The sequence below is a fragment of the Mirounga leonina genome, unplaced genomic scaffold (assembly GCF_011800145.1).
Source record: "Mirounga leonina isolate KUSES-001 unplaced genomic scaffold, KU_Mleo_1.0 Mir_151, whole genome shotgun sequence".
Lineage (NCBI taxonomy): Eukaryota > Metazoa > Chordata > Mammalia > Carnivora > Phocidae > Mirounga > Mirounga leonina.
The window spans coordinates 6,051,289-6,070,378 of NW_023270377.1; the positions used below are offsets into that span (position 1 = coordinate 6,051,289).

The 19,090-nt window shown below is 52.4% G+C and overlaps 1 protein-coding gene across 1 annotated transcript; it reads left to right on the forward strand.

Annotated features, from left to right (window-relative positions):
* The first annotated feature begins 488 nt into the window (after nucleotides 1-488).
* On the forward strand, nucleotides 489-17,753 carry HJURP (Holliday junction recognition protein). The gene is made up of 9 exons (XM_035006814.1): nucleotides 489-584; nucleotides 924-990; nucleotides 3,671-3,726; nucleotides 6,250-6,352; nucleotides 9,003-9,064; nucleotides 10,367-10,459; nucleotides 11,443-11,521; nucleotides 13,313-14,885; nucleotides 17,493-17,753. Exons 1-9 carry the CDS (start codon nucleotides 489-491, stop codon nucleotides 17,527-17,529), a joined length of 2,166 nt encoding a protein of 721 aa, XP_034862705.1. The 3' UTR covers nucleotides 17,530-17,753.
* The last annotated feature ends 1,337 nt before the right edge of the window (nucleotides 17,754-19,090 follow it).

Genomic DNA, 19,090 nt, shown 5'->3' on the forward strand with positions numbered 1-19,090 from the left:
TGTAATGGTAATTTGGTGGTGTCTTTCTTGCACGCCCCCCCCCCCCCCCCGCGCCCGGGGTCCTAACTGCGCACGGCCCTGAGAGGGGCGGCCCCCACACTGCGGCGAGACCCACCCCGCAAGTCACCCGGACAGCTCAAGCGCACAACGGAGGAACCGTACGTATTGCACAGCACCCTCGAGCAGCACCGCCGACCAACAGGCGCTTCGCCGGCCGGCCTCCCGCTGGGCCGCCTCGGAACGCAGGCGCGGTGGCAGACCCCACCCCTCCCCTTTTCGCCCCTGCGCGTAGGCGGGGCCGAGCCGGAAACTCGGGCGCGGATTGGCCGGGAGTAAGATGCGTAGATGCGTTTGAAAGGCCCAATCAGCGCCCGGCCTCTCCGCGCCGGCCAGTAGGCAGTCGGAGGGGCCACAGAAGGGGCGGGAGTCGCTATTTGAACCGGGGCGCGGGCTGCCGTTCTGCTTCGGGCGTGGGTCTCGGTGAAACCATGGAGGACCAGCTGCTGGGGGAGGACGCGCTGCTCTGGCAGCTCCGGGACAGCCGCCGCCGCTTCCAGAGGCACATGCAGCGACTGATAGAAAAGGTACGCCCCTCCGCACAGGCCCACTGGAGTGGGGGAGTCGGGGCGCGAGGCCGATGGAGGAGAACGGGGTTGGGGGCTGGGGTAAGGATGGAGGCGGCCGAGCGCGGGGCCAACAGGGCGGGAAGGGCAGGGGAGACGGGGGTGGAGAGGAGGAAGCGGGGTTGGGGAGATGGGATTGGAGGGTTGGGGGGAGGGGGGAGGTGGTTGGGGGGCGAGAGGGAGGGAGCTGGGTTTGGGGGGTCCTCCAGACTTCCAGCCTCGCGCTGGCGCCTCCTTCGCCCGGGTCGGGACCTCCTCGTGGCCCTCGGACCTGAGGGGACGCCCCTGTCTCTTCCGCAGTACAACCAGCCCTTCGAGGATGCCCCGCTGGTGCAGATGTCCACGCTGACCTATGAGACACCCCAGGGTACGGAGTCATTCCCACCTTCTGAATATTTACAGTTAAGAGTGTGACCAGAACAGCGTCTTCCCCGAGTTTGAAATGCTGTCCTTGCTCTCTTATGAAAATAAACCTTGTTCACCTAGTAGCAACTAAAACATTACTAATTCCCTTGAACCTGTAAGATACTTAAATTACTAATTTCCGGCAGAATTACTTGTTAAAACAGAATTCTGCGGACGCATAGATGCACGCTGGTTAAAAATGCCCCTGCCTGGCCACTCAGCCTGTCCGCTTAGGCTGGTGCTTTAACAGTGGAGGCTGTGCCTCTTTTTCTTCATCTGTCCAGTGGGTTATTTGGTGGGGATGTTGTAAGTCACATAAGCATGCTTGTGGAGCTCTTGGAACAGGGCCTGGCCCTAGTAAACACCCCTATGGACTCTTATTTGACTTATTTGACTTGGAGTATTAACTGTCCTCTTCGAGGTTCTGAGCACTTGGAACTTGACCTGAATGTAGGGAGAAGGAGCCATTCTGTTTAGTGGCTGATGCTGTAAGCTGACTTAAATCTCATGGATTCTCTTTGGTAACTAGGTTAAGAGGTCAGTTCCACCCACTCAGTCTGATTACCAGCTCATTCTGACCTACTAATGAAGGCAAATCTCAGATCCAGTTCTGCTGTGCACTGGACAGACAGGCACTAAAAGTTTCATAGGATCAGCTTCTGAAGTTAAAGTGTTAACTGTCTGCCTTTTTAGGTGAGCCAGCCGCACCTTGTGTAGAAAGTTCATGAAGACAGAAGCTAAGATATTCCAGCTCCAGGTTTCACTTACTCTCTGGTCTCTGTCGGGCGATGACAATCGCTTCTTGGCCCTTTGGCTGAGATCAGGTGTCGTGTCAGGCGATGAAAATCTAACCGGAGGGCAGGACACAGGGCCACGTAGGAATCATTCCTAAGGGTGCCATCAGCAGGCTTCACTCTGGTCCTATGCACTGTCTCCGCAAGGATGGGCAGTGCCGGGAGTATTTTGGCCCCTCCATATACCTAGAGCACCACTAACTCCACCAGTGAAACTCACTCTGACTCCAGTTTGAGGAGAACAGTAATTGAAGCATCGAACAGCTTGAGGGCACTCAGACTTTATAGCACCAAGGCCTCCTGGAGAGCTCGTTAAAACACAGATTTCTGGGGCCTCTGGCAGCAGTGCTGGGTGCAGATTCAGTAGATCTAAGGTGCTCCTGGCTGATGATGACACAGTTCCGCTGACCTGTTGCTTAGCCTGGGGAGGTACTTTCTGATTAGAGCTAGCAGACCACCTTGTGGCAGGAATTCGCGATTTAAGGCAACGCCATAGGGTGTAGAGTGTAGCTAACACCCACGCTGATGATGCTGAAGACAGTAGGGGAATAATAGTTGTCCACATGGGTTGACAGCTAACCGTGTGCCCTATGCTTCTGAGAGTCTCATGTTTTTGATTCTCAGCAACACTTGAGGTGGGTACTGTTCTTAGGATCATTGTTTCCTAGCAGAGATGCAGCAGAAGGAGGTTAAGGAAGTAGCTCCATGTCACTTAACCACACCGGCAAAACCTTGACTTGACTCAGCACATTTGCTCAGCATCACTCTGTTCTGGAAAGGCCGCATGGCACAGTGGGCAGGAGCACAGAGAGTCACTCCCCTGGGTTCACAGCCTGGCCCCACCACTTGGCTAAGCGGCCTGGGCTTGGTGACTTGACCTACATCTTGCCTCTGTGTCTCCATCTGTACAATGAACTTGGTGAGTGCCTACCCCCTAGGGAGTTAGGAGTACTCCACAAGTTCCATAGAAGTGAGTTGTAAATACTAAATGTGATATACATGAGCAGTGTTTAGAATAGAGCCTGGGACATTGTAAGCACCATGCAAAGGTTTGCTATTAATCAGTAGGAACAATCTCAACCCAGCGATCCCTTCTTTTTTTTTTTAAGATTTTGTTTATTTATTTGACAGAGAGAGAGAGATCATCAGTAGGCAGGCAGGCAGAGGGAGAGGGAGAAGCAGGCTCCCCGCCGAGCAGGGAGCCCGATGCAGGGCTCAATCCCAGGACCCTGGGATCGTGACCTGAGCCGAAGGCAGACGCTTAATCGACTGAGCCACCCAGGCGCCCCACCAACGATCCCTTCTTATTCACTTTGAATTTACCTGGGAGCAAAGGGAGGTTTAGGGAGAGATTAAGTATTCTTGTCCAGGTCCTGCTAGCTAGTAAGTGGCAGGACTCCCATATCTCAGTGCTCACCTGCATGCTTGGGCCGTGCTCTGTACATATAGATTGCCCTCAGAAAGCACCCTGTACAAGGGATAGAGAGATTGCCTTCAAACAGTGTTTCCAGTCTATATGCAATACATAGTTTGCTCTCAATATATCTATTTTAAGGACAATACTTGGCCTATGTGTGTTCCTTGTTCCCGTTTAACTCTGGTTTAATGACAGAATTGGACGAGCTGCTGCCTACATTAATGACAGGTTTTTGTCTAATCTTAATTTAAAAAAAAAAAACCTCCAACCTCACAAAGATGAAAAACAACAGAATATCAGAAGTAGGGCTTTCTTTCAGTGTTACATCTGTCCTTTGCCCGTCACTTTGGTTTTCTTTGACATAGATTGAACAGAAATTCAGCAGTCAGGATTGCTTAAGTGGTAATTTTTGTTTTATTTCTTTTCTGAAGGATTGAGAATTTGGGGCGGAGGACTAGTAAAGGAGAGAAACAAAGGACACATCCAGGTATTTAATGTCAAATGTTATCGTCTACACACGCTGATGTGAATAAAGGTGCGGCTCAGCTGTGACCGCGCCGGGAGCCTCCGGAGGTCACCACGGGGCTCCTGATCTCTGGCTTTCTCGCCCGAACTACCCCATTTTCCTCTAAGGATTTACTGAGAAGCTTCGCTTCTGTTGCTTGTCAGGTACCAGGAGGACCAGTCGCCGTTCCCTCTGCTGTAGGCCGAGGGGCTCTTAACAACAGCCCCATGTTCAGGGCTGGCCGTCGGGAGAAACCTACTCCCGCCCCAGCTTCAGCCGCAGCTGCAAGCTTGCTTTGTTGGGTCCTTGCAGAAAAGACCCGACCCAGTTCCTCTGAGGAAAGAAACAGGCCTCTTTTCTCTTCTGCAAGGGGAAGAGATTAGGGAAAGGGTGCAGGATTGCACTTCTTTCTCCCATGGAGCTACCTTCCAAAACCCGGCTGTGGTTTTCCCTGAATTTATCCACGCACACTGCAGCAGCTTGCCTTCCTGCTGGGACGGAGCCTTGCTACAGTAATTTTTGCAAGGACGTCCGGTATCCCCTTAATGACTGTTTCTCAGACAAGAAGCCTGTACCCCGGAATGAAAACGTCAGGGTTAGGATTCCCAAGCCATTAACAGCAATTCTGAAATAAAATTTCTTCCCGATTATTTTCATCACACACATCATGCATGTAGTTGCAGAAATGTTAGAAGTACATGTAACTATTAAATCAACCTGACTTCCATAGTCACTAATGATATTTTAGTATAATTCCTGCTCATAATACATGTTTTTTATCCTCTTTTTTTCCACATAATATACATTGTGAACATTTCTTTTCATCATCCACTGTATAATTCAATTACCTTTTTTTTACAACTGCTCTCATGGATAGGCATTTAGCTGTTTGCACCTTCCTTTATTATAAATTGGGATCAGCACACTTCTGACGAAGGGCCAGGTGAGAAGTATTTGAGGCTTTGCTGGCCGTGTGGTTCCAGCTACTCTGCTCTGTATTATGAGGGGAAGGCTCCCATATGCCATATGTGAACAGGCATGGCTGTGTTCCTGTGAAACTTTATTTATAAGACCCCTGTTAGAAGTACTCCTTGGAGGACCATCCTTGTCTCTTCCCAGCGCCAATGTTATCCCTTATATAATAGCTGTCAGGAAGTGCGATTATCAGGTCAAAGGATTCGCACTCTAAATTATGCGGAGTAGTGATGCCCACCTATCAGACCAGTGCTTAAATGGCCCCGGTAGCCAAGTGTTTTCATCTGGACATGTATTTAAGGTTTTTGCTGGGAGTGTAGGAGCACCCCTGCCTGGGGTCTATAGAATTGGAAGCTCCTCTCCTAGGATTAGAAAACTGGGCATCATCTGTGCTGACCACTCAGATGTCTGCAAGCCCCCCCTCTGAAGTTACTGTGTATGACTGTGCCCAAATCTGCCTTCTTTCCTCAGACAGCCAGATACTCAGCTGCCCCCCACCGCACCCCCGAGATGGTGCCTGGAGGCTGTGGGAGGCAGTAAGCCACAGTGGGCTGTGCGTGTGTTGACCTGTCGGTCTGGTCCTAACACAAGGCCTGGGTTCTCTTTGTAGCCCCCAGAGCTTCCGGTCGCTGGGAGGTCAGTGCCCATGGCTCTGCTTCCCCCTAGTTCTCAAATCAAGTTCGGCCTCACCTCCAGACACGGCAGCCACGAAACAGCTCCAGAGGCCCCTCCAGTCTCTCCTGTCTGTTCTAGGTGGTTCAGTCCCTTCTTACCTGAGGCAAAGGAGGCGACATTCCCCAAGGCAAGATTCAGTTACCACGCTGTGTTCACAGCCAGCCACAAACGCCCCCTGATCTGAGGTGACACCTCAGGATCATCCCTGAAGGGACAGGCCTCACCACATTCTCACTCCTGTTCTTGCAGGGCGGGGGAGTTCCTAAGATACTTTAGCCAGTCTGGTGTCTTGAATTCTCAGGTTTTGCTAATGAGAACCCATTGAGGGCATTTGTCAGGATTGTTAGCGAGGCCGGTGGTAGAGACCAGGCTGCGGAGAGAAGCACGTGGCCTGCCGGCCGCCCTCTGCAGCGTGAGTCCTGGTCAGGACGGCTGACTGCCCCTGAGAGCTGGCTTCACACACACAGGGTCACAGACGAGGTCACAGGAAGTCCCTCACGGCCTCTCAGATTTCTGGGTTCTGTGTTGCCACCACACCTGGGCTGCGGTCTGGCCCCTGCATTCCCGCCTTTTCTCCTCGCTTCCCCTGCTCTGTCCCTCACCATCCCAGTGGCTCTGGGAGTAGTAGCCCAGGGCACACCCAGAGGAAGAGAGCCGTTCCTTCTCTGAGGGGGGCCCCTCCAATCGACGGGGAGTCTCAAGGTCCTTTATGCGGGAAAGTACTAGAACAGAAGTGCGCGAAACCCTGTTCTCTCACATGCTAAAGGAAGGACTATAGGGTTGTTACTTCACAGCGGCTTTGAAGTGTGTTATTACTGAATCGAGCCTGCCTTGATCCACTTCTGTGCTTTTGAGGACTCCCCAGTCGAGACGGTCAGCAGGAGTGGCGGCAGCCCCGCGGAGGCGAGCGCCAGAGGTCCGGCGCCTCCCGTGCCTGGCACACGGGTCCTGGCAGTGGGTGAGTGTCCCTGTGCTGGGCGGCGGGGACGGGAGGGGCACGGGTCCCTGGTACAGCATCTAAAGTCCAGATCCCTCACTAGGACTTCTTCCAAGGCAGTTTTAAAAACCAGAGTGTCTTTTTTTTTTTTTTCTTTTTTTTTAAATATTTTATTTATTCATTTGAGAGAGAATGAGATAGAGCATGAGAGGGGGGAGGGTCAGAGGGAGAAGCAGACTCCCCGCCGAGCAGGGAGCCTGATGTGGGACTCGATCCCGTGACTCCAGGATCATGACCTGAGCCGAAGGCAGTCGCTTAACCAACTGAGCCACCCAGGCGCCCAAAAACCAGAGTGTCTTAAAGTGCCTGCTACTTCCTTCTGTCTTGCTCAGTTACATCCATGGTACATGACGCCTAAACAGCACTCAAACCTTCTTGAAGAATGGACGTGCACCCTCCCGTTCGTTTCTTAACTTATCGCCCCCCCCTTAAAAAAATTAATCTCAGGAATTTCATGAGACTTCAGATTTGTCCCACAGGGCAGTGTTTGAACTGCTGACTTCTGTGTGACGTCTTCCTGCCTCTGCATCACCTTGTCCTCCTTCCTTGTCCTCAGAGGGGCCTCCTTTCCTTTCCCAGACCAGTCCTGCTGCCCAAACCCTGACCCAGCCGGCTTTCTGGGGAATCTGTCGATCACCGCCGTCTTTCTCTCTTTGGTGTCTCCCTCTGCCCTGGGCGCAGCCCGTCGGTGTTGAACAGGCTCAGATTTCACCTCAAGCACACAGAGCATAGTTGACCAGTCTCCCCGCCCCGCGCCCCTCTCTAGTCACCTGCCTTGGTTCAACTTCCCTTCACAACCCAACTTGTAGGGGCTGCTCATGCTTACCACCTGCCATGCACTCCACCAGCTCCATTCTGGCTCCCGACTCCATCTGGAGGCGTAACTCTCAGTGGTCCCAACCACCCCATTGCTGACCCATCGGTATTCTGTGGCTTCTGTCCCAGTGCCCTCTTGGTAGCATTTGAAGCTTCTGGAAATCCTGGCATTAGCCGGTGGTCCTGTGGATTTTCTTCTTTCTCTCCCGTCCTGCCAGCCCACCTTCCCTCTCCACCAGATGCCCTTTCTTGAGATTGGTCTGAGCCCCTCATTCTGGACCTCCAGCCCAGACCCTGTCAGCTTCTCTTCCTGAATACTTTGTCTAAACTTGGCACATCTAAACTGAAAAGGTCAACCCAGCAGCATTGCCCTCGGCACATCTGTAGGATGAGCCAGAAACCCAGCCCCTCCCTCCCTCTTACCCAAGATGTCACCCTCCTGTGCCTCTGTCTCCCCCCATCCCTCGCGCGGCTCTGCCCCCGTGTCCCACTGCACCCCCCACAGTACCAGCCCTGCCCCCTGGCATCTGTGACCGCGCCCATCTGGTCACGCTGCTTCTCTGCTCAAAGCACTGCGGTGACTTCCTATTGCTCTTAGGATAAAGAGCAGAATCCTGACCTGCCTGCCATGTTTCACTGCCCCCAGGAAGCCCCCTGACCCCCAGATCAGAACAGACCCCCTCCTTCACCCAGGCTCCATACACCGGCTCCTCTCCGGGTAGCAGTTAACCAGACGGTATGTCTGTAATGTCAGACTTTGTAACTGGTCCGAAACCCCCATCTCCTGTCGGCACTGGTCCTCCCCAGGCTTTGTGCGCTCTGCCCAGCCCTCCGGGCCAGCTGTAAAATGGGTTCAGTCCTTCGGGGGAACACTGGGTGGTCTTGCCCAGTAGGACTAGAAAAACCTAAATGAAGGTGTTTACTCTTTGATCCCAATTTCAACTCCATAAATCCTTAGGTCCATGAGTTTCTGGACCATTTGAAACAATTAGAAATCGTTTATCCGAGAGCTGCACTGTCCAGCATGGTGGCATTCGTTGCCTATGGCTATTCAAATGAATTGAAAATTAAATAAAATTTAATCATTAAGTTCCCTGTCCTCATGAGCCACATTCCAAGTGTTCACCAGCCACTGTGGCCAGTGGCTGACATAGCAGACAGCAGGTAGGGAACTTTACGTCATCACGGAATAGGACAGCACGGGCCAGAAGGACTGAGCCCCTAGAATCAGAGGCCACTGAAGGAGCTCGAGGTGATAGAATGCTTCTCCAGGGGCACCTGGGTGGCTCAGTCGGTTGGGCGTCTGCCTTCATCTCAGGTCATGATCTCAGGGTCCTGGGATCGAGCCCCACGTTGGGCTCCGCACTCAGCAAGGAGTCTGCTTCTCCTTCTCCCTCTGCCCCTCCCCCTGCTCCTGCACACACTCTCTCTCTCTCAAATAAATAAATAAAATCTTAAAAAAAAAAAAAAAAAGAAAAAAGAAAGCTGCTTCTCTGGTCATATTCCTGTTCTGATATGGGTGAGTGTCCCTGTGCTAGGCGGCAGGGTCGGGAGGGGCACGGGTCCCTGGTACAGCGTCTAAAGTCCAGATCCCTCACTAGGACTTCTTCCAAGGCTGTTTTAAAAACCAGAGTGGGTTTGTTGCATTACTAGTAATCAGGACAGCGACAGATGGCCATGTCCTTATTAAAGGGAGCACCCTAGAACATACTCTAGTGGTGCAAAAACTATCCTTAAGAGGAAAATGCAAGCTTTCTTTAAAATGCTGATTTAGATTTCCTTTTTTTGCTTTTAGATTCAATAAGCAATGATGATACATCTTTATATCAGGAAGATGTGATTGCTGGGTCCTTCATGGTAAGACCTGCCTGTTGGAATAAAGGGACCGAGCCGGGGCTCGGGGGTACCAGGGCACATCCTCATTTCCAGTGTCTTTCTTGTCCTCTTTAGAGGCTCACTCTTTGCTAATACTACCCCTCATGTCTCTGGTCCTCCTTCAGATGCCCCAAGGCAGCGAGGGGCTCCTTCTGTCTAGCATGCGGCAACTGTCACTGCCCCCGCTTCAAGCTCGGTTTACTGAACTTTCATACCCGTTGGATGATGTTCTGTCTGCACATAGAACAATCACAATTCACAATGTGCCCAGGCCTTTGACCGAGCACGCGATATTGAAAGTTAGGCTCTAAGCTGGCCTTTGCCCGAAGAGGCAATGTCATAAGGAGGTTGTTTCTGGGAGGTATTTCCAGATCAGCCCTTGGAAGCCCATGTGGTCACGAGGTCATGTCTTCAGGCCGTTGTTCTGTCTGCCCCCCAGAGTGGCCCTAGTGGTCCCAGAACCACCTATTTCCTCCCCATCCATCAGGAGGATCTCACCTTCCCTCCACTGGGATACACGAGAATACACAAAGAACATAGTCTAGAGGAGCATCTTTCCTGGCCCCAGTGTCAGATGCTGGAATAGCTAGTGTGTGGGTTTTCTCTAAAATTGCTCTTTTCATGCAGAGTTTGCCCATATACCCGATGTGTGACTTTCTAGTGTTTAACTAGAGTGGGTCGTGACCCTGGGGGAGGAGCGTGGGTACTTTGTGAAGTATTACATAGGGGCGGCTGTGAAGGGGAAGTAGGTGGCCCCAGCAATAAGGAACACTCTGGACAATGTATGTTTGTGTTATGCCCCATCTGCATCCCACTCGGGTGCAGAGTGAAGGTCGAGACGCCCTCTCCCCGGCGCGAGGCAGAAGGCGAATGGAGAGGCAGCTGTTCTCCCTCCTGAGCCAAATGCGAGCATCTTGAATGTACTGATCGGGGCTGATTCTCATAGTTGAGTCCTGAACTCACCTGAGAATATTCAGATTGTTTTAAATTATTTTCTGTTCTAGTAATGCTGTCCTAAACCTCCACAGGCTTCTTTTTTTTTTGTCTTTTTTTTACTTTCTTTTGGATGGTTGCCACTGGGTAAATTATCTCAAGTTCGATTTCTGGGTCAGGTGGCTTTTCAGAGGGTCTGGACCACTTTGCACGAACAGCAAGGAGCGAAAAGTGACTTTGAGGACCTTCATTTACCGATGTGCAATTAATTAACTTGCCAGTTTGTTCCAGAACCCAAGAGCCCAACCAGACCCAAAAGCTCTTACGAATACTGATTCCCTTCTTCATCAGCCTGCAGTGCCTTGGAGCCCTTTGAAAAACGAGTTGAGGAGGAAATACTTGACCCAAGTGGATGCACTGCTCCAGGATGAAGGGTGTTCAGAGGTAACGTGCTTCCCGGCATGCATCTGCTGATAACTGAAGGTCCATTAATCAGGTTCTTGTTCACCCTCCGTGGGGCCCAGAAGGAGCCTCCTGAGCAAGTGTATAAACCATTTCATTCCCGGGCTTGCAGTCTTCCGTTCTTGAGGAAGCGCTTGGGTCCCCGGGATCAGCGGCCATCAGGGAAACTCATGGGGTGCACCCTCCATTGCTCTCTGTTCTGGGGCAGCTCCTAGAAATGTAAGGGGCCCCACGTTGGGGGCAGTGACGGGGAGGCGAGAGCTCCCACCTCCCCGCGGCTCTGGGGTGACCGGGCATTGGCAGCAAGGTGTCCGCTGCACCTGATCTGAGGTTGTGTGGCGGGGGGTTCATGCTGGGGTCTGGCCTGCCCTGCCGGGCCCTCGCCCGGGGTGGGTGCCCACTGCGCTCCTCCGCAGCCAGTCTCCCAGAGCTTGGCCCCACAAAGAACAAGGACGCCATCTCTAGCTTTCGAAGTTCTGTCAGGATCTCCTCATAGAGAAAGGACATTTTCGTGTCCAGTAAGTAGGAGGTACGGGTGGTGGGTTGAGTCCTTTATCTCGAAGGCAGCAAACTTCACAGGAACATATACCTTATCTTATTGTGCTGCTGGCCAGTGAGAAGGCCGTGGCTGAGGACCATCGAACGGGTGGATGTACTGGAAACGGCCTTTCCCTTTATCCTAGAGCAGCGGGGGGCGGTCCATGGCAGCAGTGGCCCTCTGGGGGGCCCCTGGGGACCACGTGGAGCAAGCTCCCAGATTTTACTCAGACACCTCTTCCGACCACCGCTGGAGGCTGCAGCCACTGTGATTGTGGTCACACTTGTCACGTCTGCTGCCAAGCTCAGATGCACGGCCTGCGGTTGGGGAGGAGCGGCTCCTCACGCCATCCCGCGGGGCACAGCGCTGGCGGTGGGGGGCGTCTCAGGACGCCCCCACATGTTAAAATCATGTGCTTTGATTTCAGTGTACTGATGACGGAGATGGAGAGGACACCCGTGTGACACCGACCCCTTCCTGGGCCTCACCTGCCAGGCCTGCCCATGGTGAGCACGACAAAGAAACTTTGCGTGAACCGTGTCCCTTTTGCTCACGTGCATGTTTCATTGACATAAACAGAGACACCAGCACTTCATACGTAAATCAGTCACATTTAACCAATGAACTGCCTTTTTTCCCCTAAGACTCTGGCATGCTAAGTACTGATTAGCTCTTTATCCCAATGTGCCGTTCTGAAACTTTGAATCTCCGGAAACTCAGGACTCCTACGATAAACACCCTTTGCTTGCATGTAACAATCCACGTTTTGTGGCATTTGCTTATCCACCCACTGCTCCCACACACCCATACCGTGCACATCGACTTGCTTTCACTTATGTGCTGTCCCTAAGTGCCCCCCGGTCTCCTAAGAACAGGGAAACCCCGGCCCAGGCCAGGGTGTAGCTGTCCCCGCAGGCTAGAAGGCTCCTGGGCTGTCTCCTGTCACGACTTTCCTGAATCGTCCCGGCCACCGGTAGTTTTGCAGAACGTCCCTCAATTTGGACTCCTCTGGACTTTCTCAAGGCTAAGTTCATGTTAACCATTTTTGGCAAAAACACTGCATAGGTGACGATGTGTTCTCCGAGGATGGCCCGTCACCCTGTCCCATTGTTGGTGACGCTCGAGCCTGGGCACTTAGCTAAGGGAGGACCCTCCAGGTTTCTCACTTCCTCAGAGTCATCTGTGGGTGCCCCTCTGAGATTGCCTGGTTCCCCACAGACCCCCCCACCCCGCGGTTTTGGCGTCGGGCCCTAATACCTGCCTGAGTCCATGCAGCAAACCCTCCCTCTCCCGGTCCTGCCTTTCCTCCTGGGTACACCTGTTGGCATTCTTCCATAAACAAGCACAGTCTCACTTCTTTCCTGAATTTTGTTCCTTTATCCCCACATGGCTTTACTTTAAAAAAAACAAAAAACTTTTCTAGAATCAATACAAGTCCCTGAACTTTTTTTTTTTTAATTCACACGTGTTAGAAGCCACTGATGCTCAAGTTGTCCCACATGTAGGCTGCAGGAGCCCTTCTCACTGGCTTCCACGTCCTTTGGCCCGTCCCATGTTTTGAGCACTTCGTGCCCTCACCCTGACTCCACGGTTGCCCCCACCCCCAGTGATTGCCAGCACCACAACCCTCCGTTCGTCTGGTTGGTCATGTGGCGCGAAGCCATTTCAGAGTCACGGCCCCTGCTACCACTTGCTTGGCAACCTGCTAAAGAAGGTTCTGGAGTTCCAAGCAGCTCTTTGATCCTCAGTATCCCACTGAGGCTACGTGTTTTGAGTATGGTGTTCAAAGTCATTTGGATTCTCTTCCCTCTTTCCGTTACCATCAATTTGATAAGCACTTGAGTTCTTTCTGGATCTGTTTTCACTTTTAGAGTTCTCCCTATCCTTCTTGGTTTAATTTTATTTTTTAAATACATAAAACATTGCACATGATGTGGAAGTCAAATCTGCACGAAGGGGTGTATCTGGGAGTCCTGTGTCTTCCCCACCCCCCAGCCCCGCAGGTAAACAGTGTCATTGGTTTCTCCTGAGACTTTGAAAAGGCATCCGACATGTACACCATCACCTGGGGAGGAAAGACCCCATTGGGGAAATTTGGGTGGAAAGTATTGAAATTTAAGTTTGATAGCTAGAAAGAAATCTCTGAGAAGAATCTATCCCCACATTTTCATGGAATTTTTCTCTTGCTTTTTTGTATTGCTTAAAAAAGCCTCGTCACCCTCCACCCTTTAGTTCCGTGGTCTCTGAGATGACAGTCTTGAACAGTGGCACTTTACCTTATGTGTGTTTTCCTCCAGGAAGCCGTGGCTGTGTGTCTGGAAGGAGTCCTGGCGGCCCAGTCAAGCCAGCTTCACGTCCCAGAGAGTGTGATCCTTCACACCCCTGCTCGGCAGACCTGGCCATCGTGCCTAGAAGTGACAGTCTCTCGTTACCGGGGGCCGGGGGGAACAGCTCCTCAAGCAGCCCAGCCTTCGAGGCCGACAACATCTGTGATGTGACGATCAGCGACCTGTACGCGGGCATGCTGCACTCGATGAGCCGGCTGCTGAGCACAAAGCCGTCGTGCATCATCTCCACCAAAACATCGTTCATCGCTCACAGCTGGAGCTCCAGAAGGAGGCACAAGTGTAAGAACAGAATGAACAGGACGCATTGCCGAGGAGGCGGGCCCTCTCGAAGGGGTTCCCAGGAGACACTCCCACCCTGTTCTGAGCCACTGAGGGACGGGGAAGTGTTAAGAGATTGCGAGAACTTACTAGATGCTTCTGACCAGAAGGTGGGTTTAAAACTGGAAAAAGCTTTCCCTGAAGTAAACAAACCCGAAAGCCGCGAATTAGATCCAAGTTGGAAGGAGCTTAAGGGGTTGCGGAGTTTAATGCCCCGGAGGTGTTCTTTGTCGACATACGGAGGAGCCAGTGCAGTGCATCATCGTGGTCAGGAAAATAGACTTATGGCACTAAAATGGTTAATTTCTCCTGTAAAAATCATTTCCAGACCCAGAATACTGCCAGGCAAGGGAGGGAATCGTTACAGGGAAATTGAAATCAAATTTGATAAGCTTCATCAGGAATATTGCCCACGTCCCGGGAAGCAGCCCTGCCTGACTTGCCTCCCGGGACCCTCGGCTGTGGCCGTGTATGGGGGCGATCCCGCGAGCTTCGACTCCCGCGGGCTCAGCGGGCCTTTCAGCAGAGCAGAAGCTAGGAGGTTCCATGAGGCTTTCGGAGACCTGGGTGAACGAGCTATTGGAGCAGCGAGATGCCCACCGAAGAGGGGTGCCCCTCCCTCGCTTTCAGAGACCAGCTCCGTGCAGGGCCCAGGCTGCTCGGAGCAGACACTTGACCTTCTTTTTCAAGCAAACAGTCTTCAAACACTTGGAAAGTCCGTATCACCCAGCAAAACTGCTTCCGTAGCAGGCGGACGGCCTCTGCTCTGTGGAAGGAGTCGTTACAACGAAATAAAGGAAAAATTTGACAAGTTCTATCAACAGTATTGCCGACAGTCACCGCAGCGGATACAGGCCCCTTTACGTGGTGGAACATCTCCAGAGAGAGCAAGTGTGCAAGTTCAGTGTCCCAAAGGAGGCACCCTGGAAAAATCAGACCCAGACGCTGGCTTCCAGGATCCCCCGAAGCTGTCAGCATCACCCCAGTGGAGCGTAGAAAGTCCTCTGGGCTCGACCACACTTGAGGCCCAACCGTCTATGTGCTTTGGGCTCGCTGCCCCGAGGGGCCTCCAGTCCCCTCCGAAGAGACGCCGATTATCAGATTCCCTGCTGTATGGACAGTGGGCCAACTCCCAGGATCCATCGCATGTGCTGGGCCGAGCCATCGAGCAGCCAGCTCCCGACAGCCCCCCTGGGAAAAGAAGGTGCGTTCCTGTTGGTTGAATGTGGGTGTTTTACAGTAGGATTCTTCTGTGTCCGTTCTCCAAACTTTCTCCCAAATTCTTTCCCTTCCTCTGAAAGGAGCGTTTATATCCAGAACCTGGGCATGTGTAAGATGCATCAGGGTGGGGCTGAAAGTGTTCTTACCGGGAACATTTTACACCTTTCCCACTGCAATGCACTTAGGGGACTTTCCTAAAAAGCCTCACTAGGGTGCTCTGTCTGTCCTTGTCAAACTGTGTCCTTCCCAGCCAATCCTGGTCTCACTCAGAAAATAGCCGTCGTAAAGCAGAACTGATCTGCAAATAGTGACTTTGCTTTTATTTCTGGATTCCCTAACGGGGCCAGCAGGGGCGGCTGGCTCGGGCCACATGCTGCTGCCCTGCGCACGATCTCTGTGCTCGGCATGGAGGTCCCACCTCGTCCCACGGTCTGGTTTGTGCGGACCACTCAACATGCATGCGCCATTCTCCTGGGAGGCGAAATACAAGAAGGTGGGGTGGAGCAAGTCACTGTGGGTTGTTTAGCGTCTTCCCATGAGCGCCAGGCTTTCCAGTGCCCGCCTCTGTCCCAGGCCAGGATTCGGATGATGTGACTCTTCTGAGTGAGCGCACGTTTGGGGTTTTATGCGTTGGTGGTGTGGGCAGGTGAGGCCGCGTCGACAACTTCTCCTCCCTCCTGGCCCCCAGCAGATGGGAGGCCCCCCTCGGCGGCCGTTCAGATGGACCACATCTGCCCTAAACGTCCCGTGTTCTCTTTCCCCCGCTATGATCCCTCCCAGGGACAGGTGCGTTCCTCTCAGAGATGAGCCCCGAGTTGTCACTGTCGCCACCCCTGAGTGACCCCGCTGGTCCTTCCCTGCCTTGGCCTCCTCACGCTTCTCAGCGTTCAGACCCCCATGGCTCCCCTCTCAGAGAGTATTTCCGAAAACCTTAGCGTGCTTTGGCTGCAGCTGGGGCTGGGTGCTCATCCTTCCTGCATGAGCGCAACGCGTGGTGGCCGGCGCTGGCTCCTCCAGGCCGGAATCATGGGCTGGTCTTTTTTCCTTCTGCTTCCACATCCTTCGGCTGCTCCCATTTCCTCAGCCTGCCGTCTAGCTGTGCCACACCAAAGCCGCTCTCTCCAGCAGCGCCTCCCGATGGCCATGTCCCGTGGCCTTAACCACGCCATCGCCTTTGTCAGATAAGCAGACCTGTGTTGTGATTGGTCTTTCTGGTCAAGGAATGAAGTCAGGGACCTTAGGTGAGGCCCGACGTGGAGCTGGAGCAAAAAGGGAGGGGTCCGCCTGGCCCAGCCAGACCAGGAGAGAGGCCCACACCCCAGAAGGCCCCGCCATGGGCAGGGCCCTACTGGGTTGGTTGCTCTTTCCCTCACAGCACGGGGCTTTCCCTTTTGTCTGGGCCTGGGGCTCTTTGCCTGCGCCCGTCTCAAACCAGACCACCAGCAGGGTAAGTTGGAGCCACGTGCTGAGTCCTGTGGGGTCGAGGCTTTCAGGGATCACGGCAGGCACTCCAAGGAGACTTGAGAGCAAAGCTCCCATGTGACCTCTCAGGATGACCTTCCTTCTCAGTTGAGAGGGGTTGTCGCCGAAGGCAGCTCCTCAAGTGAGAGCCAGCCCCGCTGGCCTAAGCCTGCACCTGCTCACGCGGCATTCCTCCTGACCTGTCCTCTGCATCGTCCTGTCCCTCAGGCTCACCTCTGTGGCTTTGCCCACCTCGTCCCCAGATTTGCTGGCATGTCAAGCCCTGCTGACCCGACCCCTGGAGCTCGGCGGAGTCACTCCCCCGCCCTCTTCTGCCTCAGCTGCGCCCGACCCACCCCTCCCACCTTAGGAGATCTACCTTCTCAATGCCTGGCAGTCTCCTCTCGTTCACCTGCCCAGCGAGGGCGTGTGGAGCAGGGTCGGCCTGCCAAGGTCACAGCCGTGAGCCATGCCTTGTGCTGGGCGGTGGAGCACCTGGAGGAGAATTCAGCCCTCTGTGGGGCCCTCCTGGCCTCCCTGGAATCTGATAAGTCATGGTGGCTGCCCCCTGGAGGGTTTTGTCTTAAAACTGTGATATAAACATACTCAACCATTTTCCACATTTTTCTTCTTTTTCTACTTAAACTATAAACGTCTTGAGGAAAGAGCCCAAATCTTCATGAGCTGTGACTACAGAAAGAATGTTAATGGCTGACGTCTGAGTCCCTTTCTGGGTGCCAGGCCGTGTAGAACCTTCTCACCCCCTCCCTCCTTAATCCCCACACGAACCCTTGATGAGATAGGTCTCATCCAACAGGTGGGTTCTGTCTCTCATTTTATAAATAAGGGAATGTAGCTGAAGCCTCGTGGCTCCTGAGTCCACCCAGGCACGGGAGGCCAGGCCAGGAGCCGAAGCCTGGGGGCGTAACCACCAGGCGGCGGTTACCCTCCGGTGGGTTTTTACATCCTTGACACTGTTTATTAAGCATGGCGGCGTGTTCTATAGAGGCCCACAAATGCTTATGTATATGCCGTGGGACAAATACGACACAGGTAAGATTTCAGTGGCTCAGGAATCCTAGTGGAATTTTACTGAAATCATTTTCCTTGTCTTTTTTTTTTTCTAAAGGAAAGAACACATCTTTCAAGATGGAAGAGAAAAGTGACTGTGTACTTAGAAAAATTGAACGCTGAAGATGTATAACCAAGTTATTTTTAAGAGTTTGTCCCTCTTCCCCCTTACTGTGTGTGTATGTTTAATCCTCAAGAATATGTGAGAACTGGCTTCACTTATCTGCCCTTCAAAGCAAATTTCAGTGAAACTGGTCCCACTGAAATGACTCTGAGTTCTTGGTATAGAAATTATTTGAATAAAGTTGCTCAATTAAAATTTTTCATGTGATCTTTTATAGGTCTATTTTCCCCATGTGTTCTTTTTAAAATCTAGACACATCCTCAGAAAGCTCTCCATTCCCAGTCGTTAGAGAACCGTGTTTGCTCTAAAACCCGTGTAAGCCCCAGATATGATGGTTTAAGGTTTGAATTCAGAAGCAGGGACTTGGTCTCTTCCATATTAGCAGTAGAAAATTGAAACGTTAACTCACCCCTGAAAAGGAATTCCTAACATCTTAATGTTTTTGGCTAAAAACGTGCTGTATTCAGACAGTCCTGGGATGGTCCCAAACCTCGCAGCCACATGGCGTCCCTGACGAAGCACTTGCTCACACCCCCACCTGCCCCCCCACACCTCCCGCCTCCTACCCAGCAGGCTCATGCTACTGTTCTCTGGCCCAGCCAGGCCTCACTGCTGGGATATCAGGGGTTTGGGTGTCATCTAGTGGAAGAAGGCAAGGTAGAAGAGCTCAGGCATGGGTCTTGGGTAATTTATAGGATCTGCCAATAAAGGACGCCATAGACTGTAGGTGGGATGGTCTGTATTTTTAACATGCAGAGTTTAGTACTGCACGTATTCTGCAACTTGGCTTCACCACGAGGTGTTTGCACTGGACAGGAGCTGATGGGTGTGGGTGTCTTGTTTTTCAAGAGTCTAGGTAGCTGGTCTCCACGGTCCTGCTGGGGTGTCTGCTTCTAAGGACGTGTGCAGCCACGATCCTTGAGTGCGTACGTGGGCTCACCTGTGGCATACATCTGGAGGTGAGCTGGTCGTGGAGAGGTGTGTCTTCAACTTCTCTAATTGTTGCCAAACCGCTTTCCCAAATGGCTATTCCAGTTAGCGCTCTGTCCAGTGATAGAAGAGATCCCCTTTCCCACATTACTGCCACCAGTGGGCACCACTCCAGGGGGTGTGGGGTGTTGGGGGGAGGTGTGAAACGTATTGCGGTTTGTGTTTCTGGGGTACTGGCCTTTCAAGTGTCCTCTCAGGACTCTCTTTCATTGGCCTTGTTTCTTACCGATCTGGGTATATCCTGGATGCCGATTCAATTATACAAACCAATCTAGTTTTGTATAAATTGCAAGTAACTTCTTCCATCTGTGACGTGTCCTTTAACTTTATGGCATCTTATTGTATAGAAGTTACATTTTAACCGAGTCGGATAGCTTAACCCTTTTATTTTTTCTGGCATCTGCTGTTAACTTTTTAGAGAAAACCTAGTCTCGGGATTAAAAATACTCTATTGTCTTGCATCTTTGCTTTTCAAATTTAGGTCTAGGAACCATCTGGAGATGTTCTGCTCGGCCACGAAGGGGATAACGCCTGGTTGTACG